General features: G+C 49.7%; 2 protein-coding genes across 4 annotated transcripts; both read right to left on the bottom strand.

The window, feature by feature from the left end:
• Positions 1-341: 341 nt before the first annotated feature.
• Positions 342-12640, bottom strand: CORT (cortistatin). Of its 3 annotated transcripts, XM_068658799.1 has the most exons (5): positions 12442-12640; positions 9197-9751; positions 7307-7470; positions 5054-5165; positions 342-3099 (listed from the first exon to the last, which is right to left on the bottom strand). In XM_068658799.1, the coding sequence occupies exons 1-2, from the start codon at positions 12541-12543 to the stop codon at positions 9548-9550; spliced, it is 306 nt and encodes a 101-aa protein (XP_068514900.1). In that variant the 5' UTR covers positions 12544-12640; the 3' UTR covers positions 342-3099; positions 5054-5165; positions 7307-7470; positions 9197-9547. The 3 variants fall into 3 exon arrangements, with proteins under 3 accessions (XP_068514900.1, XP_068514899.1, XP_068514902.1); XM_068658798.1 differs by lacking the exon at positions 5054-5165; XM_068658801.1 differs by lacking the exon at positions 5054-5165 and having other exon boundaries at positions 9226-9751.
• Positions 12641-19826: 7186 nt separating this feature from the next.
• SRM (spermidine synthase) lies at positions 19827-26485 on the bottom strand. Its single transcript, XM_068658795.1, has 8 exons — positions 26156-26485; positions 25860-25980; positions 25500-25592; positions 24157-24310; positions 23232-23315; positions 22727-22872; positions 21691-21813; positions 19827-21139 (listed from the first exon to the last, which is right to left on the bottom strand). Exons 1-8 carry the CDS (start codon positions 26299-26301, stop codon positions 21122-21124), a joined length of 885 nt encoding a protein of 294 aa, XP_068514896.1. The 5' UTR covers positions 26302-26485; the 3' UTR covers positions 19827-21121.
• Between the last annotated feature and the right edge of the window lie 824 nt (positions 26486-27309).

Raw genomic sequence — 27309 nt, 5'->3', positions numbered from 1 at the left:
GAGCCCCCAAGGTAAACAAAAGCATTTGGCCAAAAGCAGAGTGAACTTGGTTCCAGGATGTTGGATCTAACCTGGACGCTACCCTGAATGCCAAGGCACTCCCAGCACGCAGCACGGAGCCTCCCTGGCTAACAACAGCAGGCTACAAACTCAGAGGGGTCAACATGAAAACATTTCAGGTGCTGTGGGGTTGGCAGAAGGGAAACAGTTCGCTGTATTTCGTGAACTTGCTCTTGCTCTACATGTTTATCTGAAGAGCGATGCAGAGCCACCAAGGAGGCAGCAAATTAAAAGATCATTGCATGTAATTGAAATGTTTGGCTGGGATTCCCGGAGGCCTGGTAGGAAGAATCCCTGGGGGGAAGGAAAGGAAGATATTTTGTTTGATGCATGTTAGCGAAGAGGAAACTGAGCCAGAGTGCCTGCAGGGCCAAAAGAACTGCTCTTGGTGACGTCAGATTTCTGACTTGTCTGTTAGCCTCTGCTTAGCAGCGCTGTAATGACCCCAAATTGCAGCTGACAGATTGGTGCTGAGAGTTTGTCTCATTGAGGCTACCGCGTGCGGATGGGCCATTACTCTTTCAATTTTGGTCTCTGCTGCCTGTTAACATACATTAGGCTTCTCCATATGCTGCTTTTTAGCCTGGCGTCCGGGGCAGCTGCCTGGGCCTCCGTCCCCACCCAAACGCTCAGGCCCTGCCTAATGAAAATGGATGACAGGCCCGGCTGAGTAATGGGACACAGATGGACCAAACGGCTTTCCACTTTGAAACAGATTTTCGTTTAAGAAAGACTCAAAAGATGGTGAGGTTTTTATTCGTGTACCACTGTAATCCCCCTCCCACCCCATTTTTCAGGCAGGTCAGGAATTCAGCGTTGCACACTTTAACTGGATGTGGATGTCTGCAGACAGTGCTCGGTTAAACAGCTGCTTTGCCACAATGAACACAGCCACAGCAAAAGGAGAGTGCAGAAATACACACAGGAACACATCACCGAGGGGACTGCACAGTGGGTATGCCAGTCAAGGGTCATCTCCCAGCAGGACCCCTTGTTCCTCAAGTTATTCTTGCTGCTAATAGTGCTCAAATTCCAAGAACAAACGGGCCCAAGCAGAGTCCAAATGCCAGAGAAGAGCCAAAACACCTCCATGTGATTTGTGGGCAAACAAGGCTCATCTTTTAAAGGATACCAACGTGGTCCCACTCACTCCGCAACAGATGTGCAGAGCTGAGGCATGCAATAGGCAAACATCCGCTGCAAGGCGGGCACAATCAGTGTCTTGGGCCAAATGTCCTGTGCTGTAGGGTGCCACTGCAAGCCTGCAGCCAAGAGGTGTTTTGCAAACAGCATTTCACACATTTCAGCCCATTTCTTGGGCTAACTTGCTCTCGGTGGCCAGCCTGGGGCATCAGATACTGAATTGCACAAGGACTGGTCAGGACTCGGTCACAGCCTGCGTTGTCACACTCACCTGGGGGGTCACGTGGAACAAACTCACCTTTGCCAGCTGCTCTTCCCCACGTGTCCCGTGGTGCACCCTCAAGGAGGCAGTTCCCTCACATTCGGGGCTTGTACCTCACACTGGGAAGTTCCCAGGAGCTCGTGAGGCCATCTCTACTTTTCCAAAGTGCTCCCTGTTATTTATGGTTTCTGTCCTCGTGCTAAATCTCTCCAAATCATTTGGAAATAATCTCCTTAATGCTAGGGCAGTTGGCCCATGACATCTCATTTACCAGGCAGTCTATCTTCCTGGAGAGGTGAAGCCTGCTCACACGTTCTGAGAGACAGGGCAAGTGTCTGTGAATGCACGTGCGAAAATGGGATGGGACAAAGGAAAACAATTCTCCCTGAATCCTTCGGCCTTCATTACAACTCTTCTTTTAAGTGCCAGCTCTGATTTACAGCCTGCCATTCAGAGGCCATGAAGGCCTGCAGCCAGAACTGACCGGCTGTCAGACCAGGACTTCAAGCAACAGGAAACACATTAACCTGTCTCTCTGCCTGCCGAGATCCTACAAATGATATAGGAGCTGACAAAGACGGGGAGTTCTTGGCACATTACTTCCATGCGGAGCATTTCTTGGGGCTGGGACTGTTCAGAGGTGGACATACCCCTGAACCAGGTGCAGCGATATGGATGTAGATGTATCTCGCACCCCAAGAAAGAGACTTCATAGACTGTGACCACACTCATGCTTGCTTCTTCCAGGATCTCTGATACACCAGCTGGAACTCTGCCTCCTGTTAAACAGGAACGATAATCTCATTTGATGCAGAAGAATCCTGGCAAAGGTGGATCATCTCACGAAGACTCCTTCTTGAAAGCTGCTCGTTAATTAAAAATGGAAGCTACAACTTATCCAAAAAGAAGAATATACAAATACACGTCTGAAATTGCACTTTTTCTGTACGCACTCAGTAGCTTCATATTTTTGTGTGATGCCACAGTAATCAGAAGAATATTGTCAAAATGAAGCATGCTGAAGTGAGGGAGGACATTCCCTTACCTCAGTGCCCTGGGTTTATGAGCCCCTCGCAGCAGTGTGAGTCACACACTACTGAGACCGCTCTGCAATACGGAGACATTCCCATTTTTACTCGGCAATGCAGTGAAAGGTCACCAGTGGCATTTCTTCTCAGTTACTCTGCTTCTAGCCCACTCTGTTCCACGGCATGACGAGCTGCCTCCAGGCACCAAAGTGGATCAGTTAGCCTTTTCGGAAGAGCAATCACAAGGCACTTTCCAGCCTGCTGGCTCCCAGCAGTGGGTAAATTCATCAGTTCACAGACGAAGATGAGCACTGCTTGCAAGCCAGTATTTAAGAGCAAAAAGACTGCTGTTTGCTCCCCATGGTTTTGGGCTCCAAAAGGGAACATCCATGGCTTTTTAGGCAGCTGCAGCTCCCTGCCTGTACACCTGCACCTAAGCTTCTGGCAAGGGACCTCTCACCACGGGACTGATTTGCATCTGACTAGATTAGCAGCACAGGGCCAAGAGGAGAGGCAGAGCTCTCACGGCAAAGGCTTGTGTGGGGACATGCCCTGACCTCAGGGTTTTGTTCTGCAGCAGGGACTCGCCGTGCAGTCTTGTCCCAGCTAGAAGAGTTAAAAGCACTGTTTAAAATATCATCTTGGAAATACTCTCCTTCCCCTTTCTCTATGAATTAAGCTGCTGCCTGTGCTAAGCTCACCAGCCAATGCAGACCAACACACCCAGTGCCATCCAGACGACCAGCTCGTTTTCAAATACATAAAAAAGGCACAACTACACCAGCTAGATTTGCAGACTCTTTTCCTTCCACGCAACAGTGACCAAAGCTACAGATGTGTCTGTAATGATGGGCTCTAAAACCATCATCTAGGGGACCAAGAGCCTCCTGGACAATTTCTGCAATGCACAAGCCAGAACAGGCAGCTTCGCACTGCCATAAATCCTTGGCTTCTTCCTCTCTGTCAAGAGGAAACTAACGCAGACCAGCCAAGCACAAGCTGGTGAGACAGAGGGCATTTTTAGCAGCAGACTTACCTAGCCAGGAAACAATCTCACGATAGGAAGGAGGCTTAACCTCGAGCCAGATTCAGCAAGGTCCCAGCTACAAGATCACTTATAATTTTTTACATTACATTACATGTTAATTAGTTTTAAACAAGAGTCCTCCAGGCCCCCAAGGTACTGCTAGAGCAGATAATTCCTCATTCCCAGCTGAATGCCCTGAGCCCACAGAGACATTCTGCTCTTTCCTGGCACAGTTACTGATTTCCTTGTGCACTGCAGTCCTGCTAGACAAAAACCCTTACCCGGCCCAATCTAAGCCATTCTCTGGGGAGGCAGAAGACATGGATTTTTTTTTGGTGACTGTTTTGAATTGAAGGGCTTCCTTCACCTCCAAAATACTTCCTCTGAGACTTTATACAAGCCCCACATAATTTTAACAAGTGAGAAGCAGACATGCTGGAAAGGTTGAATCTGGATTCCAACAACTCTCTCCAAAGCTCCTATCTTAAGAGACTGAAATATTGGCTTATTTTCATTAAGTACCTCCCTCTCAAGGCTGCAAAATGAGATACAAATCTAAGAATGAGAGCTCAGTCAGCTCCAGAGGTGCTGGAGTCAGCAAAGAGAAATACACAGACCAGACATGCCTGCTACAAGAGGGCTCACAGGCTCAGGACAGGTAGTTAAACTGATCTCCCTTCGTGTGACACACAAATGCTCCTCAGTAGTCTGGGTTACAGCCTGATAGCTTCTAGAGTCTTTGGTCGTGTTCCCAGCCTAATGTAAGGGCTTATTCACCCAAGCTGATTAACAGCAGCGTGCTGTTCACAGAATATCCTGAGTTGGAACGGAGCCACAAGGATCACTGAGTCCAACTCCTGGCTCCACACAGGACCACCCAACAATCAGACCCGGTGTCTGAGAGCATTGTCCAAACGCTTCTTCAACTCTGGCAGGCTCAGAGCTGTGCCCATGTCCCTGGGCAGCCTGTCCCAGTGCCCGACACCTCTGGGTGCAGAACCTTTCCCTAACCTCCAGCCTGACCCTCCCCTGTCCCAGCTCCATGCTGTCCCCTTGGGTTCTGTCGCTGTCCCCAGAGAGCTGAGCTCAGCACCTGCCCCTCTGCTCCCCTCGTGAGGGAGCTGCAGGATGCCATGAGGCCTCCCCTCAGCCTGCTCTGCTTGGGGCTGAGCAAACCAAGGGACTCAGACATTCCTCAGACATGTTGCCCTCTAGACCCCTACCCTCTGTGTAGCCCTCCTTTGGAAAGCTCATGGTTTTATGTCTTTCTTATATTTTGCTGCCCAAATCTGCACACAAGTACTCGAGGTGTTCTCCATCAGTTCCTGTCTCACTTAGGCGGCACAGGCCCTTTGACTCCCAAATATTTCCTGCTTTAAGAATGTGGTACTTATTATGAGATAAAGAACACATCTTTAACCAGAACAGCTATTCTGCAGTAATGATCTGTCAGAATCTTCATTCTGGAACATCCCCCCGATGCTGACAAGCCCCAGTTTGCTGTGTGTCTCTGGGTGACTGATTTTTACGTACCTGTACTTCTTCATCTCCATATGCAGAACACGCTATGAAACAACCCCTGCTGCAGTGGTTACTTTGCCTGTACCTCCTTACAAATCTCTGAAAAGCTGCATCTCTTCAATCTCTGTTGGAACAGCAGAGCGCACCGTCCAATCCCCAATCTCTGGTGTTTGCAACATTCAGACCTTCACACTACAGCTTCCCCAACACGCGCCATACACTAACACTGCCTGTTCTTCTGACCTGTTCTACAAATACTGCGGCACTCTGGCAGCTCCCACCTGCTCCCTGACATCCCCCCTCTCAAACTCTGCATAGACAGGAAAAATCCATTGTGTAGGACATTCCCCCAAGTCACAGAGAGGTAATTGGTACTCAGGATTTCCTATGCTGCGTGTCTTACATAAAGCTTCCATGCACTCTGAACGGTCAAGGTAACAGCTTCTGTCACTGAACAGCCTTTGTGGAATATAAAATGCATCTACAGCCTGCTGCTGAGGGTTGTGTGAATACAGGAGCTCAGAGAAGTAACAGAAGCTAAATCTTCAAAGCCCACTTCACAAGTAAGAGAGGCTTTCAGAGCTTAGAGAACAAGGTCACTGAACAAACTATTTACAGTGACTAACAAATAGGCGGTGAACAAAGGCCTTATTTGACCTGGGTTACGCTTCCTCTCAACACAAGTTGAGTTGTGGCAGGACAGGCAGCAGAGCCACAAGCAGAGCTACATGTGGCATCATGGCTGGAACACAGCAGAGAGCACGGTCTCTTGGATCATTATCTCCCAGCACCAAACCCAAGGCGTGAGGCAAATCTAGCCCAGAGTGCCAAGACGAGAACAGCAGTGCTTCTGTGTCACAGAAATATTGTCGTTTGTTGCTATCTAAAAAATCAACTTATCAGATGCAGATTGTCAAAAACACCCCTCGTGTCAGTCTGTTAGCCACTGGATCATTCTCCATGGCCAAGGGCTGCCCCAGAATTCACTCACCTTAGTGGTGAAAGGACACCCCCTTAGTAAAAACCAAGCTGATCTTTTCCCAGTTTGCCCAGTGCTTGTATCTGACTTTTTATATTCCATCAAGCTCAAAACAGAGTTTTATTTTTTAAAATACGTGGACTCCCTACTTTTCAAATCCACATTTAATGCCTCTAAGCAGAGCCGAAGAAGATAACCTAAGACACCTTGGCCAACCATATACTAGATTCTTCCTGCAGTTTTGGGTTTAACTTCAGCTTTCAGTAACTATTACTGATACTAAAGGCTCCTCACAGGCCACACATTGTTTGAAAACGACAGATACAAAACCACCAGACTATGCAGTACACTTCTGTTCCCACTAAATTTAATTCCACTTGCAAGCTATCTGATGCCAGCCAGAACCTTAGTGAAGTCTGGTCAGACTGAAACTTCCTCCCTTTTCCCAGGCTGAAAATTAACAGTGAAGTATTGATTCCCCACTAGCTTACCTGACAGTACACATTAAAATGTGATTTTTACTATTAAAAGCACATACAAACAAGTCATCAGAGAAGCTACTAAATATCACATTAATACCTGACTAGTTCCTCCCTGGTATCTGTCCACCTACACAGTTTGATCACAGAGTACATGAGATTTACTCTGTTTTCAACATGGAACAAGCTACCTTGGTCTCCTTCATATTTATCACAGGGTAGAATATGCAGAGTTACGTCTAGCTACTGAATATACTGTAGTTTCACAGCTGAGCTTGTCCCTGCAGTAATTTCTTCACTCAGTTGAAGCTTTATGCATAAGCATGAGATAGCTTGAGATGTGTGTGTGTGTGTATAGTGATTACCACCGTACCGTGCACTGAGTTAGGTGATCAATGTACACAACTGACTTTGAAAGCTTCCCTCCTAGTAAAATAAAGCATGTCTTTTTCACTTGTTCTTTTTTTTTTTTTTTTCCTTAATCTGGAGGTAGTGCATAGGCATTATTCATTTGCTCATTCATACATGTGCACACGCACAAGTATTCTGAGGTGTGATTTTAAAATACGTTGGCTGAGTCAAAATAAAAAAAAAAACACAGTCCCTTCTACTTGACATATACTATTATAAGACCCACAATTATTTAGTGAAACGTTTAAATAATAAAACACCCATATGTGACACTATTTATAACTCTTCAGTTATGCCCCTCCCACTGAACCTGATTTACCACGCTACAGCCCCTAATGTTAGATGCTGTCATTGGGCAGGATCTAGCATCACTTCAGCCTCAGCACACCGACTTACCAAGGAAACTGCAGAATCACATCCAACTCAAGCACTGATTTCAGCACTGATGAAAAAAGCTGGCTCAACTGTGTTGGCCCCTGTCCATAGCACGTGCACTGGTGGTGCAGACTTCCTGCTGGGTGCTCAGCCAGTGCGCCTCTGCCTGCATTAGCAGGAACCATCTGCGGGGATGAAAGAAGAGTTCAACTTCCAGCTTGACTTCCAACCTCAAGAATAGCCTCACTACTCTCTCCTCCAGGAAACATTAAATAATACAGAGTGCAGTTTGCTGAACTAGCAGTTTCTGTTAGGGGTAACCCCTATCTCCATGGGCTGTGGGGTTTCTCCTTTTCACCATACATAGTCTTCAACATTATTATCACAGATGAGATTTAGCAGTAGACAATAAGGCAACTCCTACTAGAACAATTCCAAGATACCAGTATCTTGGTTGGTCTCATGCTGCAACAGACGTCTTAACAATAATGGTTCTTACATGGAACTTCTCATCCATCTACCTTTAGAAAAATAATACAGAGAGATGAGAATCACCACCCCATTATAAATACAGGGAAACTGAGGTATTAAAAGGGGAGTAATGATAAAATGTGAACGCTAGCAGCAAAGCAAGGCATAAAACCAGGTCTCCTGCATCCCAGCTGGGTGCTCCAGGCAACACAGCTGGAAAGCTCCATATCCCATTACCCATATACTGAGTCACTGAGTTCCCCCAGCAAGGATCTTATTTTTCATTATGGAGTGAAAAATAAAACAAGCCACAGGGCTCTAACTCCTCCTGCAAGCCAGAGAGACACAGCCAGAAATTTCGATGGCAAACGAGGCAGTGAAAATGCAGCCTGACACAGAGCAAAGTGGCAGAGGCAAGCCAGCCGTCTGGGTGCCGGAGTGGTTGTATCACTCATTATTCGGGGAGAGCGGGGGAGTCTGAAGCGTTACTTCAGCTGGAAGAAAACAGGCTGGCTGCTGATTAATCCAAAACGCTGCTTGGAGATGGGAGACCTCATGGTCGCCAGCCTCCAAAAACAGAATGTAAAGGCTCAAAACCAAGCCACTACAAATAATTTCCTTCTACTTCTCACCAGTGGCAAGTCAGGCTATGCAGGCAGGCTCAGTAACTTGTCTTCTTTGTGTGACCATTTCCAGAAATACAACACAGCACCCCAAAACAAACTGCTACTACTAAGCATTTAAGCAAATGGAGCAACTGAATGTCGTATGTCTCTCCGCCCCAAAGTATTCCTGCAAATCAGACCTAAAGATACAAGAACAGGACCCCAGCCGCCTCCTACAAATCCCTCAAACACATCTACCTATAAAATCTGTACAATTCCAAAATGGAGCTTCAACAAGTTCCTCAGTGAGCCAAAAGAAATAAAGCCACAGTCCTTACTGCTGTGGAGACAGCAAAGGGCACCCAAGAAGAGGAGCAGCAGCAATGTGGAGTTTTGTGAGTTTTTTTAAGACAAGGTGACAGGACTCCAAGAAACCGTGAGAGAACCAGAGTCGAGCATGGCTCATGGGATTACTCCAGCCCAGTTCAGACGCAGAGCCCAACATTTCAGACACACTTACAGCCAAAGGGCAGCAGGGAGCTACTCTCACGACACCCTGGTGTCACACCAAAGGCAGGCCAGGGCCAGGCCCTCCTCCCACAGCCCCAGCCACCCCTCTGCCACATCCCCCTGCTGCCATAAAGATGGGAGCATCCCCCCCCAACCACAGCCAGTATAGAAAAGGGCAAAAGGGGGCTGCTCTCCTACATACCCAGGCTTAAACCAACCTCTGTGGCACCTCTTTCTGACTGGGGACTTCCCCAGAGGGCTCAGTCATGTCCCACACTGCTGCTGCCCATGCACAGCCAGGGCAAAGCCACTTCCTGGGCCTTACCCCACCACAGCAGGGCTGCACACACGCACCTGGTCCCTCGGAGGATGAGGAAGCAGCTGTGGGAGCCTTAAAGACTGAGGAGAGAAAGAGCCTCGGCCCCACCACCCACCCTGAGCCCCCTCATGGCTGTGAGGCCCCCTTTCAAAATGGCCGCCTCCCCACACGGCCACCTCCCAAAATGGCCGCCTCCTATGGCCCCCCCAGCCCCAGCAGGGCGCAGAGAGGCAGACACGAGTCCCCGAGGCGCCATGCTTTATTCTCAGGGGTGCAGGAGTAAAGGAAGGGAGCTCGGGGGACGGGATGGGTGTTCACAGGTGGGCAGGGAGCCCAGCGGGGCCAGGCAGGGTGGCACTAGCAGGAGGTGAAGGTTTTCCAGAAGAAGTTTTTACAGGGGGCCTTGCGGTCCCGCTGCGAGAGCTGGGCCAGTCGCCCCAGCGTTGCCCGCTCCTCCTCCAGCTTGCCCTCTTCTTCAAGGTCCGGGGAGGCCACGTCCACACTCTCCAGCAGCCCTGCCAGCATCTTCAGTATGGCATCTTTCCGCAGTTTGGTCTGCTCCTGTGGGCAGAGAGGAGGGGAAGGTGACAGAGGTCCCAGCCCTCGTGCAGACACCCCCTAGGTAATTTGCAGAGTTCACCCAGGGAAGGCTGTATGTACATGGATGTAACTGGAAAGGAGCTAATAAGAAATAGGCACAAATTAGCTGTAAAGTCCGTTGCTGCCTGTGCTAATTAAATTTCAGTGAACGCCAAGCTGCCTTCTCTCCTAGTAAGCCCAGGCTCCCTTCACTGTCCTGACTGTCCAGCATCCAGTCTGGGAAGGTCAGGGAAGAGGCACAGAACACTGAGCAATGTTAAATTGAGCACACGGGGGGCCACAACCCACCACAAAACGCTGAGAATTCAATTTAACACAGGGGAAGGTCAGGTACCCTCTAACCACGCTCTGTGTTGGCACCAGCATTTGCTAAGGACCATTTGGTGAGCTTATAAGGTGGACAAACACAGGCAGCGGCAATTGTATTGAGTTTCCTTCACAGAATGTTTTCGGATATTTTTGAAGCATTTTCTTAGCACTAATTACTAAACTTGTTTCCGCACAAAGAGAAATTAGATGTTATGTTTGTAGCAGCCTCAAAGATAAAAGCCAGTCTGTGCCCATCCTGGGTTCCTAGTCCTGTGCTGAAAGTACAGAAATGTCTTGAACCTTAGGGAGATGGGCTGGGACATGGGAACTCAGCTAAATGTGTCTCCTGGGTCATGTCTTCCTCATAAGCTGCTTTCCTAGCTGTAAGTGCTATATTTTGAAATAACCTGCTCCAAGTAGAGCCACAGACGAGCCCTGTGACGTTAAAAGCCATCTGCTAAAGGTTCAGCTCCTTAGTGAAGAGAAATGAAGTAGCTATACTAAAACTCTCAGGAGATGAACTAGCTGCTTCAGACTCAGGGGTGGCAGAGCTCAGCCGGCTGTTAGAGGATATTCCTTATGCATGATCGGCTGTGGCTGTTAGTGAAACGAGACAGCTCTTCCCCACACCAATCCATTGCTGACATCCTTTCTGTTTTTTGCTGTTCTTGAGTTGCATGAGATGAAGACTCTTTGGAAGCAGCTGGAGACCTTAGCACTGATGGGTTATGGCACACCTTTGGGTAGCTACGCACTCAGTTCCCTGTACTGCTTCCACCAGCACATCAGAACGTACAGATCTTTCTTTTGCACTGTTATACATTTCGTGGTAGTTTATACATAGAATTCTGATATTCTTCATACTTAAACCATTTGTTTGAGTTACAGCCTATAGTGGTGACTGTAGACATTGCTTCAACGTTATTTAAGATTTTTTATCAGTTTGTAGAATGCTCAGAAGAGAATCATATCTATTTTGATAGATACAGAAGTCATTATTTTGTAAGAAATCTTGTAGAAGACAGAGTCATTACACTTGAATACATTTTTTATCAGAGCCTTACTTACCGATTTGTTCTATATAACTTGTTTCTTTTTTTCCTGGCAGCTAGCATTTCCTCCAGATAGAGTTCACTTTTTAAGCACTGGATTCATTGCTGTAAGAATGTACAGCTGAAAGTTTACAGTTATCCCCAGAAGGGTTAATCCCAGCCAGCTGCAGAAGCCCTGATCTCTAGCAGAAAGCTATCCCTAGCACCTCACCCTGTATGTTTCTTTCTTACAGCCAGTTTTGTTGTTAATGGGATGTGAGACCACTCCTAAAGCAGCAAGACACTGATGCATGAGCTGGAGCCAGCGCTAAGACAGAAAGAATGATATGGTTACACACAAAGGAGAAGTTAGAGCCTTTGAAACCAACATTGGGATCCTTCACTTGTCAGAGTAGCTCCTATTGAGGACTGAAAAAACAGCAGTAGTACAGATACAGCTGTGAACTGGAGCGGCAGAGTGCGACTGAACACAGCTCAGAGGAGCCTCAGGGATGGCAAGGAACAAGCAGGTGAGAAAACTGCGGGGCAAGGGCAAGCAGCACAGAGCACTCGCTTGTGATAACGTTATGCTATTGTTTCCTACCCCTTTGGCCTCTTAGGGAAATAGTCCAGCAAAACAAAGTTATTATAGTGCTGTAGCTATTATAACATTAGAGTTTTGCCAGTTGGTAGGATAATTATATTGCTATAATAAGTTCTGCCACTGCACAGAGCTGTGCTGGTTCAGAGTGTAATTATTCTAGCAGAACTATGTCGGTATAACTCCCATTGTGAATACTACTCTGGAAAAAGCAATTTTATTCTGATATAATTACTTCATTTATTATTCCTCTGTTACTTTCCTACTGAACCCATCTTTTAAACATTTGTCCTTCCCATGAGTCCTATTTAAAATATCATCTCCCTTGATCATTTTACCAATTATGTATCTTTTCTCTCCCTCCCTAGTACTCCGCTTCATTCTCTCATGATCTTTCAGCAATCTTATTTTCTCTTTCTCCATCTCCTTTCTGCTCTGTTCTCTTTGCCAGTTTTTCCTTAGTTTAGACTTCACTTTTACAGATCTCTGAAGTCTGCCCTGGTACCTTTCCGAAATAAACTGGCTAGTAAGCTGTAGTAACAACCCCTGCTTCAGCAGTGCATGAAGCTGTAGTGCCTTGAAACACAAAAAGGCAGAAGTGCTTACATCAGGTAAAGCCCAATTGCCCTTTTTACCCCTCCCCTGGCTTCAGCTTGCTTCTGTATGCTCCCATCCCACCCAGCCTCCTGCACAGGGTGCATTATACTCACCCTACTGTTCTGTAATGCGAGTCTCTCTTCTCCGGGCAGTGCAGTGGCTCTCACGCTCCACACCAGCAGCAGAACGGACACCAGGCTGGCCACCAGCTGCATGATGTACAGGCTGTGACTACCGTGCTGAATTAGGAAGACTGGGAGAGGGAGCTGTTTCTGGGCTCTCTTCTGCCTCAGACAATGGCTGCAGCCCCTTTTATAGCCCTCCCCCTAGCCCAGTGGGTGACGCAAACAATTAAGTCTATATCAAAGGCAAATTAGACTTTGGAGAGGTTGTTAACACTTGGCTGCTTGAGTGGGATACTTCAGTGCCTCTGGGCTTTCCATGTGCCAGACCTGTAGACACTGAGGAAGCGAAGGTTTGGGACTCTCCAGTAACATGCTGTTTCTTCACCCCCACAAATTGTAGGCACTATCTGTGCCTCCCCTAGTTAGCTGAATTCTGCTTGGGAACATAATGTTGGCTAGAATAGGCCACCAGCTTGCACAAACCTCTGGCCAATGCTGGATGATTCAGAGGGAAGAGGCAAAACTTCTGGCCACCAGTATAGATACAGACTTGGACCCTCAGCCCTTGATGTCCAAACAGCTCTGGCCTCGAGGGGTTTTTGGACCTAGATCTCTGCATCCAGTGACACATCTCACAGTGGAACACCAGTATGCCTGGCTTCCTGGTTATTGGTAACATGGGGACACAGGTTGCAGCTACACAGTAATATTTAATATCTCGCAAATGTACTTCAGGCTACCTGGAAGCCAGTTGGTGGTTATTGTTTTTTTTGTTTCTAGTGTTGTTTCAATGTGTCTTGAACCAATCCCAAAAGTATAGGTCAACACAGCGAATCCCAACTTGGAAATGCTGGATTTAAATGTATTATAGGGAAAACAAAGTATTGAAAGGCTGGTCAAAGCTGAAGCTGCTCTATTCAATGAGACTTCAGAAAAAAAGCTTGTGATGTGCTGACACTGACTGCAGGCTGCTTGGTACGTGTTCTGGCCATTGCTGGTTTCTGGTTAGCAGGACTTAGGAATGTCTCCCCCTTAGCACAAATGCTGTCACACCTGTGAGATTGGTTTGTGGGCCCACAGGTGCTTTTAAGCACTGCTGCCTTTCCACTGCCCCTGTGGTGTGGGGATGGCATCTGCTGCCTCCTTTCTGTGAGATGCAGACAGAGCTAAGGATCCCAACTCCCAGCTAACCCAGCAACACTCACCTCATGGCAAGTCCCCTTTCTGACCTTAACAACTAACCCCAACAGTCAAAAGGTAAATGGTTATACTAACTTAGCACATAAAAAAAACAGTGAGGTGATGTGGCCAAAGGGATGCTGTGGTAGAACTAAGAACAGAAGGCAAGAAAAACTTGTGCCCCACTTCCACTGCTTATCAGTGTCACAGATCCTGGAAGCAGCATGATGAATCTCTGCCTGCAAATAATCCAGCTCCTAATGCCAGTTACACCACTCTGGATGCTCCTGAGAGCAAAGATGCCATCTCTTCCATACATTTTTTCAGAGAAATCCCGAATTCCCTCACTGAAAGTTATGAAGAAAAAAAATTAAGTGATGCAGACTTGCGGGGAAAAGTGAAAATCCAGCAATTGAATTAAACCCAGAAATGGATCTTTCTGAGAACTTTGTAACCCCATTGCTTCTCATCCCCCCTTGTGAGAGCAAACTTCCATGTGTCAGTTTCAGATGGAACATTACCCATTTCTTTTTAAACTGATCTTGCTAGTTTATCAGAATTGCTGTATTACCCCTTCATAATGGATTCTGTCAAACACTTCCCAGCCTGTCTGGGGCTCGAGACAGAGAGCAGCAAAATAGCAGGCTCCAGCAAGTAAGCAAATCACAGGGACTTGCTAAATGACCCACAGCCGATTTGCACCGGGAGAGGTAAAAGCAGGAGGAGAAGAGCAAATGGAGAAAGCACACTTGGTTGCTCAAGAGGAACAAAGGGCATGTACCTGTGTGAGATGTGCCTGCGCTGACAGGCAGGCAGGTGAATTCTGTACCATTGCTTACAAGGCAGGACTAAACCTCACGGGCTGATTAGCCCAAAAGCTAGACAGACAGCAGAAGCAGTGCAACCAGGTCTCCATGCTGGGGGCCATCTGGTCTAACCAAACTGCTTGTTCTAATAAATATGGTTTTGTGTGCAGCTTTGCCTTCAGAATGGGTTGTTTTCTGTAATGCTTCATTGAGCGAATGGGGTCACAAGTATGACAATGTTCTTCTTCTAAAAAAGGGATGATGTGCAAGGCAGAGCAGATCGCTTCTGGGAAGGTCCGCAGAGATGTAAACAGCGACCAGCCTGCAGCAGGGCTGCCCTGGGATTAAAGGGCAATAATAAAATAATTGCTGTCTCTTGGGGGGTGGCTTTGGAGTGAGTTTCTGCCCAGACACACCAGCACCAAACCTGTGGCTCTGCTGACCTGCACAATGCAACCAAAAGCTGCACGTCTAGCCTGGGTAAGGCTGGGGTCTCCTCCCAGCTGCGAGCAGGGGGGTAGGCACACATCAGAGCACTCAGAGCTCAGTGTCCACAAGTGGGACTGGATCTCTAAATCCAAACAAGTTCTCTCAGCTGCTCTGCTCCAGCATCTTTCAGTCTCAGATAATTTTTTTATTATTATTATTTTTTTTTTTTTTACAGATTCTTCTGTCTCCCCTAGTGTCCTTCCCTTTCCTCACATCTCTGCTGCTTCCCCTATCTTAGTTGGTCCTCCTCAAGCCCTGGTCCTCCAGCCCCTTTGCAGAGCCCCTGCTGGTTCCATTACTTTCACTGCTGACCCTGTCCCAGTCACAGGCTACAGCACCACCTCCTTTCCAAAGGAAGCAGAATAACTCCCTAGCGATACAACTTGTTCTTTTTAGTAACTGGAAACACATCAACAAATAGCACCAGGATTTCTCTTTATGCTTACTGTTCCCTATTCCCTACCACACTGGCTGGTGGACCTTTCGGGTGGCCCAAATTTCTCTTCTCCAACCTGTAAACGCTTGTCACTGCACAGGGAAATTTAAGGTCCTCCCCTAATTTCCTCTTACTGCTTTCTCTATCTCATTTATCTGACTCACCCCTTTAGAAGTCTTCTTCCTCGATGCTCTCTTCTGTTTGGAGTTGTGTATGGTTTCCATGTGTTTCTACCACTTTACAATGAGGACAGATCTATCTGAAGTCAGCATGCCCGTGAACGTGTCCAAGGGAGCCTGCTAGGTGGGGATGCTCCAGGTGGAAGCTCAGCACAGACTAGCTTGAAAAGGCCTGGGTGGACACCAAGGACTTTGGCTCACAGTAAGGGTGGCTTCAGCAGTAATGCAGAGCGGGTTCAGGAGTGCAGCAGAGGAAGCCTACACCACCATTTGGGACAACAACAACCTTCCTGTGATAAAGGGTGAACAAGTAATACGCAATGGGAGAGGTTTTGTCTTTGAGGAGGGAGGTCCTTGCCCTCTCATCAGTGTGTCTGTACAGCAGTGAGGACTGGGCACTGCTGGAACACAAAAGCAAACACCAGGTATGGCACCAAATGCCACATTAAGGAGTGAGATAACTTCTCAGTTGTTTTTCTCCATGGCTCGGATATTTGCTGTCTTCTGCCCGCTTGTTGCCTGGTCTGAATTCAGACCATCGGGTCTTTGTGAGGCACGTAGGAGAATTGCATCAGGCTCCCAGAACAATGTCTGGTTCCCCAAGGTGAGGCACTCAATTGCAGCTCAAGAAGGGCTGAAATGCTGCTGCTTTCCTGTCACTGGAAGCCTTCCTCTCTGCCCTCAAGAGGCCCTGGTTGCAAAGGGCAATGCAATAAATAAAGCAATAGGCAGCTGACAGTGGCAAGCCATCCTGGAAGGGGAAACCAATTTGTTCATGGGCCTGAAATCACAGCTCATTTATCAGGCCAGGCCTGCAGCATTCCCTTGCATCGCGCTCCCCAGAGGACTGGGAGAAGCATTCAGGTGGCTGTTCCAGCCACGGCTTTCATCGGCTCTAATCTAACAAACCCAAGGAAGAGACTGCCTGAGCGTGGGCTGGAGCCCACAGCTCCCGCTCATCTCTGATAAGAGCTGCAGAGCAGGTGCAGGGAGGAGGAGGGGAATACCGCAGGGATGCTGCTGTCAGAGCACACACGGCTACAAGTATGTTATGGCTCTCTGGGGAGGTAGAGCTGGGGAAGTTGTGCTGCCTTCTGTGTCCGTCAACCCCAAAGGGACTGAAGGATGAAGAAGGGAGGGCGAGCGCAAGGCTTCAGTGGTAGGCTCTGAACCTTTTATTTCAATATGCAAAGTTAAACATTTCAGTTTTTTCCACTTAAAAAAATCCTCCTCAAAAAAGCAACTGAGGTGCTATGAGGCACCTATTTCAAAATACCTCTGTTTCCCACTGAGAACGTCTGGCCTGGCTCCAAGTAGGAGGGATTTCGGGCTGTTAAGCAGGCTGAGGATGCTTGGGGTTACTGACCCTGACACACACACTGACCTCTGTTACACCAGCCTCATCCCATCGGTGGCAAGGGATTCCCGGAGGATTGCACGTGCTCTGCACCTCGTGGGAATTCGATCACAAAGGGCAGGCCACTGACATTAACACGGCACTGGGAGGCTGCCAGCACCCAGAAGGGACTGCTTGGCAGGGAGAGCTTTACATGGGAATTCACGCACGCTGGAGGGTGAGGTTCTGGTTATTCTTCCCCTGCAGCTGAAGCACACGCAAGGTCATCGTACACATCATCTCGCCCTTGTTCCTGGCTTGCAGAATTAGCCTTCTGAAGCAAATTCCCTCTTGGCCGTGCCTGGCCGTGGGCTGCAGCAGCCGTTCAGTACCAAGGAGAGGGTAGCCTCCTCCACGGGTCCCACCCCACACGGAGGCTGCCACCGAGATCCCTAAGCGTTCCTAATGACCCCCTGGCCTTCATCTGCTTCACACATTGCTGTGCTATAATTAAGGTCCCCTGGCTCTCATTCCCCACCTTCTGCATGCTTTAAAAGCATTTAATTCCACCCTATACATGACCACGGAAAAGCTTCGCCGAGACTTCTCAGCATTTAGCTTAGTTAAAATTCTCATCTTACTTTTTAGTGACATTTCATCTGACTTTGTCTAGACTGAGCTGCTGCTTCATGCTTTTGTCCACGCTTTTCCCTCCTCTTCCCCCACCATTTTATCAGAGGCACTGGCCTCTCCCTGAACTTGGTGGCAGTTGTTATTGCTTCTTTTGACTGTTTGCTTATTGAGGCTGCTGCTCTCTGATGAGAGATGGATTGTCATTCCTACCTCAGCAGTCTCTCTTGCTCCAGCCAAGCTCCATCAATAATTCAGCCAGGCCTCGATAACATTAGCTCTAGATGAATAAGATGCTCATGCCAATTAACTAGCTGAAAGGGCTCAAGAGATATAGGCAAGAGATTTCTCTTAATTTTTTTAAGCTCTTTTCTGAACTCCTAAAAATTGAGTTAGGTCAATGAGTAAAGCGCAGAGCAGGGAGTCTGACAGTTCAAGAGGCGCCAAGAGGCTTAAGCAGTTGATGTGCTGAAGCCCATCAGGCTCTGTTACCTTGTCTGTCTCCACCTGCTCTGACTGATAACTGCATTGTACGGTTCTTGGGACAAAGCCTGTTCCTACAGCTCCGAGCTTAATAAGGTGCTGGAGCATGACGGCAGCATGTCTAGACAAACAGCATCTTTGCTTACGAACAGCCTCGCTTGATGAGCCTTGGGCAAAAGCCAGCAAAGACTCCAGAAAAGTTACTCAAGTGTTTTCGTTGCCCACCTGCAGACACTGCTGATACCTTTCAAGGGTTCCTGCTCAGTTCTGCATGAGGTCCCATTACTTTCCTCCTGTTGGGCATAACCCAAATTGCCAGCCTCTCTTCAGTCCCTGGCATCCTCGTGCTGCAGCATCCTCCAGCTCAGTCCTCACACATCTGTGGAAGGGACAATTGATCTGTAGACACAACTGCCTGGCAGGTGGCTGCCATGCCAAATGCTGCTCTAGCAGCTTAAATGGTGTGTACACCTTGTGGTAGCAGCACAGGAAGGACTTTAACAGTCCTGAAGTGATCCAAGGTGTTCAGATGGAACCAGCTACAGATGCACAAATCCACATTACCCCTCTTGCTGCACTGTTCATGAGTGTTCATTGTTCATAAGATTTAGACACCGAGGTGTCTTCACCTACTGCAAGGCACTAAAGTGTTTGATGCTGCCTGTAAAGAGTGATTTGGAATTATGCAGAAATTGTAGAGAGGGCCCTGCGCATAGAGCACGTGCACCTTGGATGGCAAACAGCCTCACCTTCCTGTTCTCATCAATGCCCAGTCGCTGAATTTACAGCTTTGGAGAGAAACAGAAGGAAGAGTTAGCTGCGTGGAGGCTAGCAACAGGTTTGAGGGAGCTCTTTTGCTCCTGGGCATCGTTGTACTCACCAAGGGCGGGTGGAAGGCTTGAACATGTTACTAGTTGGCAGCTGCTCTAAGGCCTTCTGGACTACAGTCCTGGTCTTGATTCCTGTTCCAGGAGAAGGAGGGTGCTAGAAGTTGTTTTCTCTCAAGGGTGAACAGGGCTCAGGTTCCACAGCAATTTAAAGAGGGGTAACTGGAACCAGCCTCTATTATCCTGGCCTGCTCTTTATAATAAAAATAAGAGTTGGGCAATGAAAATGAGTCAGTAGCTTCCTGCACGAGGACAAATCTAACCGATTGGTAGCTATGGGAGAGAGTTACCCAGACAATTAAGAGACAAAATGTCTGTGATTTTCTCAACGCAACCAAAACAGGATCCAGATTTGGTTCTGCTGCTCAGCAATGCTTTTGCAAACCCTTTTAACCACAAAGAAGCTTTACTGACACTAGCAGGGAAATTCAGGGAAAGTGGTAAACCTCCCAAGGGAGAGAACAGGAGGGTATGTACTGAGACCACAGAAACCCCTTGCTGGAGGCAGTCAGTGGCTGCACCTCCTATGCTGTACAATTATGGCAAAGCTCAGCCTGAACCATTGCAAATCTCTGCTCCTAGTTTTCTCTCGAGACAGAATCTCCCTCAGTAGGAGCGTAGGGTTTGTTTTTGGCTTCTCCTGATGCCACCTAGCGACTGTTCCCAGCCTGTTCAGCACCTTGAGTTCATTCCATGGTTCAGGCCCTTGGAGCCACTAAGCTAACGCGATTTTTGGAGGAAAAGCTGGTGCAGCTGAGTGGGACCAGCGACTGACAGGAGCTAAGTTACGCTTACAGGGAGGTGGGCAGCTACAGAACAGCTTGGAAAGGTGTTTGAGAGGCAACATTTGGACTAGAGAACAGTTTGGATAGAAGGTACTGACTTCTGCTGTGCAGAGGGTGACAGAAGCCAGAGCTATTGGGCAGTGAGGTCACAACACAGAACAAGCAATGGCATCATTTTTAATGGAGGTTATTTTTGATGGTATTTGTCATCCCTGGAGACAAGAGAGACACCAACTACTGAGTGCCCCGGATGTCTTCTGACAAGCAGAGCAAACTTGCAGGATCTGTTAGCATCCCCAAAAAGCACACCAACCCACACTGATGTCACCTTAACCAGAGCCGAGTGTTTAATTGATTGCAAGGGAGTGACAATCCCCCCGTGGTTGTGCTGGGAAGATCCCCACTGCACAGTGGTGGAACCGAGTCTTTAGAACAAAAGTACAGAGGAGGCAGATCCATCTCACAACAGAGTACAATGAAAAACAACTTACGCGTCTGGGGGCAGCATTAGGAATAACGATGCCTCCTAAGGACCAGCTAATACCCAGGCCTGAGGCATCTCAGCACGACTGAGAGAAGAGATTTGTCAGCGCAACCGACTCCCCAGCATCAGTACTTCACAGCAGGCAATGGATCTAAGGTTTGTTTTTTATATATATATATTTATATTTATTTATATAAAGCGCCTATCACGTATTGATAAACACTCTTTGGAACCACTCTGACGGCAGGGGTAAGAACAGGAGTTGGCCTGTTAGTACCTCAGCACTTCTGTTTCCAACCAATTTAGAAAAAAAAAAAAAAGCCACAAGACTTTGCTGCCAGCCCGGCCGGCTGGCTGGTGTTTAATACTGCTACTCCATCAGGGTTGGAGGGAGACCTACTGTGAATGGCAACAGTTTGCACCGTGACCCCTCCGGCTGTGCTGCAGCACAGCGCAGGCATCACAGGTGGGCAGGGGGACGTGAAGGCTCAGACCCGTTACCAGTCAAAACGTCTCATCAGCAGGGAGCTCCTGGTAGCAGGGAGCAAGCTAACTTTGTGCACAAAGACCTCGCTCTCTGTGCTTAAGGCCGAGTTGGCGAACCTCCTGGACTTGTTCCAAGTTTCAGAAGATCACCAGACAGAAATACATGTCAGTTATAAATATATCGTGTCAGTTTGGGGAGAGGTGGGGGCAAATTTAGAACGGGTAAAGGGGAGAGAGAAGGGAAGAAGACATGTTATATTTCCAGTACTGCAAACAACAGTTTTGACCTCACGCAATGTCAGCGGACCTTTCCAATAGTCTTATCTAGCTGATGTCCCATCTTTAACACATCAAAAGGAATGTTGGCTGGCAAGGGGTTAAACAATCCCACACAGTGGAGAGCGAATCTGCAGCCTGCTGGGAAGGTCCCCACCACATCACTGACGATCTCAGGGTCCAACTTGAAGGGAGGAAGCAGCTTCTCAGTCTCACACATCACTCAGGGCCTGGTGACAGCCAAAAACAAAGAGTGTCAGGAGGGACCTGGGGCAGCTCTCACAGTCCTCGACAGAAACATGGCTTTAAAACACACCCACGGCATGCACCCTCATCTCTGGAATTCTCTGCTAGAACCTGCAGTCATGGTCAGTTAAAAAATCAATGATGCAGAAATAGGCAGCCTGAACTACACCAAACCATCCTTTTTATACTCTCTGGGTTGCACTAGAAACCACAACCAGGTTTCTCTCTAAGACTTTTGGAGCTTTCCAGTGGGAAACACCAGTTCTGCAGGCTTTTGGACTTGTTTGTGCTAGAAGCAGGAGGGATCTGCCACGAAGTCATGGGACACCAACCCCAAGAACAGTTCCAAACTGAACTGCAGCCTTACTAGGCTGACTCATTTGCTGCCATGTCATACAAAATGCCACCCTGCTCCAACTTGCCCACAGAAGCCTTTAGGGCAGCAGGAAATCCTCAGTCCTGTGTACTCCCAACCCTGCCAAAGAAAAGTCACACCTCATCCTTGCTGGAGGAGTAGTAGCACAGCCTTGCTTACCTTCCGTGCAAACTCTGGCAGGATGAAAGCTGCCCGATGAATATCAGAGTTGTAGTATTTCAGATTCCTCTCCTCTACTTGTTGCCTTGACAGCTGCTGCACAGGCTCCCGGAAATTTGTGTTCTGCAATAAAGAAGCCGGGTGGCTCTGTAGTGTTTGGGTAACAAGTAAAGTGCTGCACGATGGACATCCCAGCTCATGGCAGAGAACCAAAAGGACTAGCAGGAGAACAGATGATTTTCTGTTTCAGCATTAGGCCAAAGTTTCTGTGCAGCTCCAGCAAAAGGGCTGGAGTTTACTCCGTGCCTCATGTGACTAGCCCTTGTTCAGCTGTATACAGATGTCTGCATATGAGGTCAGACTGTGCCAGATGAAGCCGTCAGATTGTGCCTGAGCATCCAAGAAGCAAGGCTTTTGCTCGTCAGAGCAGAAGCCACATCTGTGTTAAGTCAAGCACAGCGCATGCTGCCAGTGGCCCAGATAAACCAAATACAGCAGCAGAAGTGCTGCTGGCTCCCCACAGCAACGTGACAGTTGTGTTACAAGCTAGCTGCAAGGCAGAGGATTGGGAAGAGAGCAGACCTCAGTGGTCAGAAGGTGGAGAGTCACCAGCTCACATGATGATGCTGACTCTCACTTGGAGGCCTCTGTAACTGCATAGAAACACACTGCAAGCTGATTCTTATCAGGCAGGTGCCCGCTTTAAAACAGCCAGCATCAATAGGCCAAAGCCTGAACAGGGTCTGGAAACTGATACTGGCTTCCACCCTTACAAGTTAGTTGTACTGGACATAAAACTATGTTTTTTTCTAAAGCGACTGGTTACATTACTGGTTAACTCTGCATTTTGTTGAGCACTGAGCAAGCTGCATTGTAGCTCTAGTGCCCTGAGCTGGGGACAAGCAGAAGCCTAGAGGCCCTTGAGCTGGTATCGCTCAGGGCCACAGCACAGGCTCCATAGGGACCAGCCCCTGGGGCAGGCTCTGTGGGTACCTCCAGGGAGCAGAAAGGGGCACTTCAGGTGCCTGAAACTCACCGGGTTCTTGCTGCAGAGCATGAAGCCAATCTGCCCGCTGGGATACGTGGGGATGGTGCAATAGGCGTACTCCACAACAGGGAACAGAGACTTGCAGAACTGACGCATCTCCTTAATGAGATCCAGGTGCAGCCACTGGCACTCACCTACGGGGAGAGAGCAAGACAGGGCGTAAGGTGAGGGCTGCCCCTCTTCACTGCACAAGCCCGTGCCAAGTCAACAGCAGCTCCAAGCCCAAACCTGCTTTACTCCACACAGCTCATGTGGTTTCAAAGGCAAGATAAGACCACTGCGCCAGTTTTACACTAAGCACAGTCCAGCAGGTAATGAGTTGACGTATATGGATCAAAACCACGACCATACCTGGGAGCTAAAATTTAATTCCCTGCGTCACGGCTGAAATGAATTTTACTCCCTGCGTCATGTCCCTCCAGGAAGAGTCCCCTTTGAGCCTCACACTTTGCATGATCTAACACCAGCCTCTGCCCAGGGGCAGCACCCTCACCTTGGCAGCAGAGAATGCCATCTTCTCGCAGCGCCGTCTTCATCAACTGGTAGTAGGATTCTTTGAATAAACTTTCTGCAGGACCTGTGAGAAAGGTGAGTAAAGAGGTATGTCCAGAGAGAAACGAAGAAGGCAGGCTTCTGAGAGTTTTCTCAATGCCCAGGCTATACAAGGTCTGCACCAGAAAAGGGACACCTCAAATACGGCTTTTCAGTTAACACAAGTGCTGGAGGTGATCTGAAAGCAGAGTTTTGATCATGGGGTTCAGCCCACACCTAGCACAGCAGAACCATCACGATTTTAGCTTTGCTCAGTAGCAACCCCAGGACCTTTACTAGAGTCCTAGCAGCTGCCTCTTGCTTCAGTGAGCGTTGTTCAAATTGAACTGCTGCTGTAGTCAGTCCCTTAGAGGTGCCTCTCTCTGTGTTGAGAGAAGCAACAGCAGCAAAAATGAAGGGAACTCAGGCACCCTAACTATGGCTGGTCCCTTCTCCCTCAGTTCTCACCTTCAAAAACGCAGCAACCTCACCACAGCCATCTCTGGGCTAGGCAGATCCACCAAGAGCTTGCAAGCCAGTGCTTCACTAGAGGGCACACGTACAAAACTGTTTGTGGCAACACAGCGCTGTATTCCCTGTGGGAACACTGGACTCAAGGATCACCTTGTTGCCAAAAGCAGTAGCTGCTAGAATTGAATTTTGAGGGGAGAAATATGACACTGGGCTTGAAGCCTTATTTATTACCTTATTATTACCGTTTTCTGGTCGTCACCCTTCCCTTTCTCTACCAAAAGAATCAAATCAGCGATGGCCTTTCCACTTGGATGGAGCCTGGGGGCAGGCCAGCATTACTTCCAGGAGGTAGCCAAAAGAGAAAAGCAGAAGCAGGGTGGAAAGCAGTCCCCTTGTACGGCCACAGCTCTTACCCATGGGGTCAGACGAGTCCGTGATTATCACATCAAAGGCTTCTTGATTTTGTTTCATGAACTCAAAACCATCTCCCACGTGCAAGGTCAGCTTAGCACTGGAGTACCCCACTGCCATCCCTGGGAGGTATTTCTTAGATACCTGGATCACATCCTGCAACACAGAGATCATGAGCGGGTCAGTGGGGACTACAAGGAGCTGCTTCTCGGGCTACTGTGCAGCTGCAACCGAAAGAGCAGTGCTATGAGTCATTTCCTTCCATGCCTTCAGCACAAATCCAACTCACTAGCTACATCAAGAGCTGTCAGCATCTTCAGCCAACACGCTACACTCAGCCCTTTCCTACGGCCTCAGGGTTCAGTGACACTGTTTGTCTGCCCGTGCCAAACTCAACAAGAGGAACTTGCAGCTTCAAAAGCTCCCCGAGGAACTACGAGAATCTGATTACAGATCTGACTGCTCTGTGCTCGCTCTCCCTGGGGACATCACTGGCAGAGGTGATCTCAGCTGAAGACTTTTTTTTTTAAATAAGACCACGGCAGCAGGTTTCTGGATGTGACGTGAGAAACATCCCCACCTCTGCTTTATAGTCATCATCCATGACCTCGTGAAATATGGTTCTCTTTGAAACCCCTATGAGCCACGTGTGAGACAGCAATGGCCCAAGGCCCAGCAACTGCACTGAACACTACCAGCTTCTCATAGCTGGCTGAAACAAAAAATACGCCTGTGTGGGGCTGTGCTTGTTGAAAACCAAGCCTGTATGCCTATGTAGTTTGAGAGACAGGGCTCAGAGGCTCATATAGCAGCATTTCCCACTCCTAATGCAGCCTCGCTTCATGGAGACAGCGAAACTTTCTAATAAAGGAAAATATCAGAACGAACTGACCGAGGACAAGCAGCCCATCTGCCACGGAAACAAATACCCCCCGCTTATTTCCTGCTTGCAGTGGAAGGAGGCTGCCGAACAAAGAGACTATTCCTCCGGCAGGAGAAGCGCCGCTCTGCAGCAGGGGAAGGGGAAAAGCAGCACCTCCACCACGCCAGAGCTCCCCTTCTACACAGCACGAGTCCCCGGATCCCGCTGGCCTGGAAGGGCCTCTACCGTACGTGTGAGAGAGAGAGCACATGAGAGGCAGCCAGCTGCCACGTAGATGACTCGCAAGGCAAAGAGGTGGCGCTGTCAGTGTGGTGCCAGCAGAATCGTTAGCAAACAGGCTCGTTACTGACAAGGGACAGCAGGTGAAGCAGCAGCAGCTCCGCGGATGCTGAGGAGGACAGGCTGCTTTCTGCTCAGCAGCCTGCGCGAAGCCCCGGGGCGGCTCCGTGCAGCCCAACGCACCTCATCGATCTCGCACTGCACCACGGACTCCACCGTCGGGTGCTTCACCACCTCTCGCAGCACACCCCCGTCGCCGCCACCGATGATGAGCACCTGGGACAAGGAGAGGGGAGAAACGGGGGCGTCAGCGAGCGGAGATGGGGAGCAGCTCTCGCAGCGTGGCCCGGGGCAGGGAGCCCAGCGCCACTGGGGCTCGTCCCACCCTGGTGCTGAGGCGTGCAGCAGCGGGGGGCCACGCAGGCTGTGCCACGGTCGTGCTCCACGCTGAAATTTCGGCAGTGGGGAGGACGGGGGCCGGTCTGCGGGCACAGCTCGCTCGCAGACCCCAGGAGGAGCAGAAGGGGCGCGGGGAGGACTCACCTTGCGGGGGTCGGGGTGGCTGCAGAGGGGCAGGTTGGCGATCATTTCCTGGTAGGAGAACTCGTCCCGCTCCGTGCACTGGATCACCCCGTCCAGGACCAGGACGTTGCCGTAGGTGGTGCTGGGCAGAGCGGGGGAGCGCGCTCGGAACCGGGGCCGCGCCTCGGGCCCGGAGCCGCGCTTCCCCCCCCCTCCCCAATTCCCACCCCCGGCCCCCAGCCCCCAACCCCCGGCCCCACCAGGCCCCGCCGCATGGCGCCGGCCTCCCCCCCCTGTCCCCTCTCCTCCCCCGCTACCTGCGGAACACGAGGATCTCCTGGTAGCGGGAGCGCTGGTGGTGCAGCAGCTCCTCCACCTGCAGCGACATGGCCTGCCCCGGCCACAGCCGGCACGTCTCGCGGAACCAGCCCTCGCGGATCAGCGCCGCCGCTCCCTGCTCCATCCCGCCGGGAACCGACACCGAGCCCGGCCCCGAGCCCGGCTCCGGCTCCAGCCCCGGCTCCGGCCCCGCCGCCCCCCCCCCGCCGGGCACCTGCGCTGCCGCCGCCGCCGCCTCCTGAGCGCGGGGCTCGGAGCGGGGCGCAGCGGAGGGGCCCCCACGCGCCGCCCCGGCCCCGGCCGCCAGCGCGCGCCGCCGCCGCCTCCCCATTGGCGAGCCGCGAGCCGGCGGCCGCCCATTGGCTCGGGGGGGCCGTGACGTCAGCAGAAGGAGCAGTGGGTGCAGTGCCAGCAGCGCCGGCAGCGCCAGCACCGCCGCCAGCGGTGGCAGCAGGGGAAGGAGCTGGGGGGGGGGGGAGGCCGGAGCCCCGCGGCCACGTGGGGCTGCTGAGCAAGCCCGAGGAGCCGGCGGGGGAGCTGCAGGCCGGGGGAGGCCGAGCTCTAGGGAAGGGGGAGAGGCAAACGCACGAGCAGTTTTTTGGGGAAAGGGGCTCCCTCCTGGTGCTCGCGGGCAGGCAGAGCTACAGAACAGCGAGCGGGATGGGGGAGAAATTCACCATGGGTATACCAAGAACTCAACCAGGTTTTTCTAATAATCCTGAGCGACAGTAGGCTGATAAAACAGGAGGAGAGGACCCCGTGTGACTCCACACGCTCCATAGGTGTACCCAAGTCACTGCCGTTGAAAACATTTTAATGTTTTTAATGCTTCTATGGCAGCACCCCACTACTCACAGTTTCAGCTGTATTCTATTTTCCATTTAAGATCATCCTTGAAACGATACCTGGCACAGGACTGCAAATAGAAAACTTAAAGAAACCAAGTACTTTTAGTATCTCTGCAGCCAACGGGGCTTTCGGAAAGTTTTACTCATTCTTCAATTACCAAAGTATCAGAAGGCATAAAGCTGACAAGAAGGGGAACTGTCAAATCCCTGCAAATGCACTTCAATAAATTGCTATTCAACCGCCTCTTTTCAGAGACATTCTCCAGTATTCAGCCATTCAGCTA

The sequence above is a fragment of the Anas acuta genome, chromosome 22, assembly GCF_963932015.1.
Source record: "Anas acuta chromosome 22, bAnaAcu1.1, whole genome shotgun sequence".
Taxonomy (NCBI): Eukaryota; Metazoa; Chordata; class Aves; order Anseriformes; family Anatidae; genus Anas; species Anas acuta.
Note: the sequence above shows the minus strand (reverse complement) of the source record. Positions and strands in the feature narration are given on the sequence as shown.

Excerpts from the sequence above, each read along its gene's own strand:
- CORT (XM_068658799.1), bottom strand. The coding sequence starts at position 12,543 with ATGCAGCTGGTGGCCAGCCTGGTGTCCGTTCTGCTGCTGGTGTGGAGC. Across the intron at positions 9,752-12,441 it reads TCGCATTACAGAACAGTAGG|GAGCAGACCAAACTGCGGAA; the intron begins GTGAGTATAATG and ends CTCTGCCCACAG.
- SRM (XM_068658795.1), bottom strand. The coding sequence starts at position 26,301 with ATGGAGCAGGGAGCGGCGGCGCTGATCCGCGAGGGCTGGTTCCGCGAG. Across the intron at positions 25,593-25,859 it reads GCCACCCCGACCCCCGCAAG|GTGCTCATCATCGGTGGCGG; the intron begins GTGAGTCCTCCC and ends TCCTTGTCCCAG. Across the intron at positions 22,873-23,231 it reads TGGCATTCTCTGCTGCCAAG|GTGAGTGCCAGTGGCTGCAC; the intron begins GTGAGGGTGCTG and ends CTCTCCCCGTAG.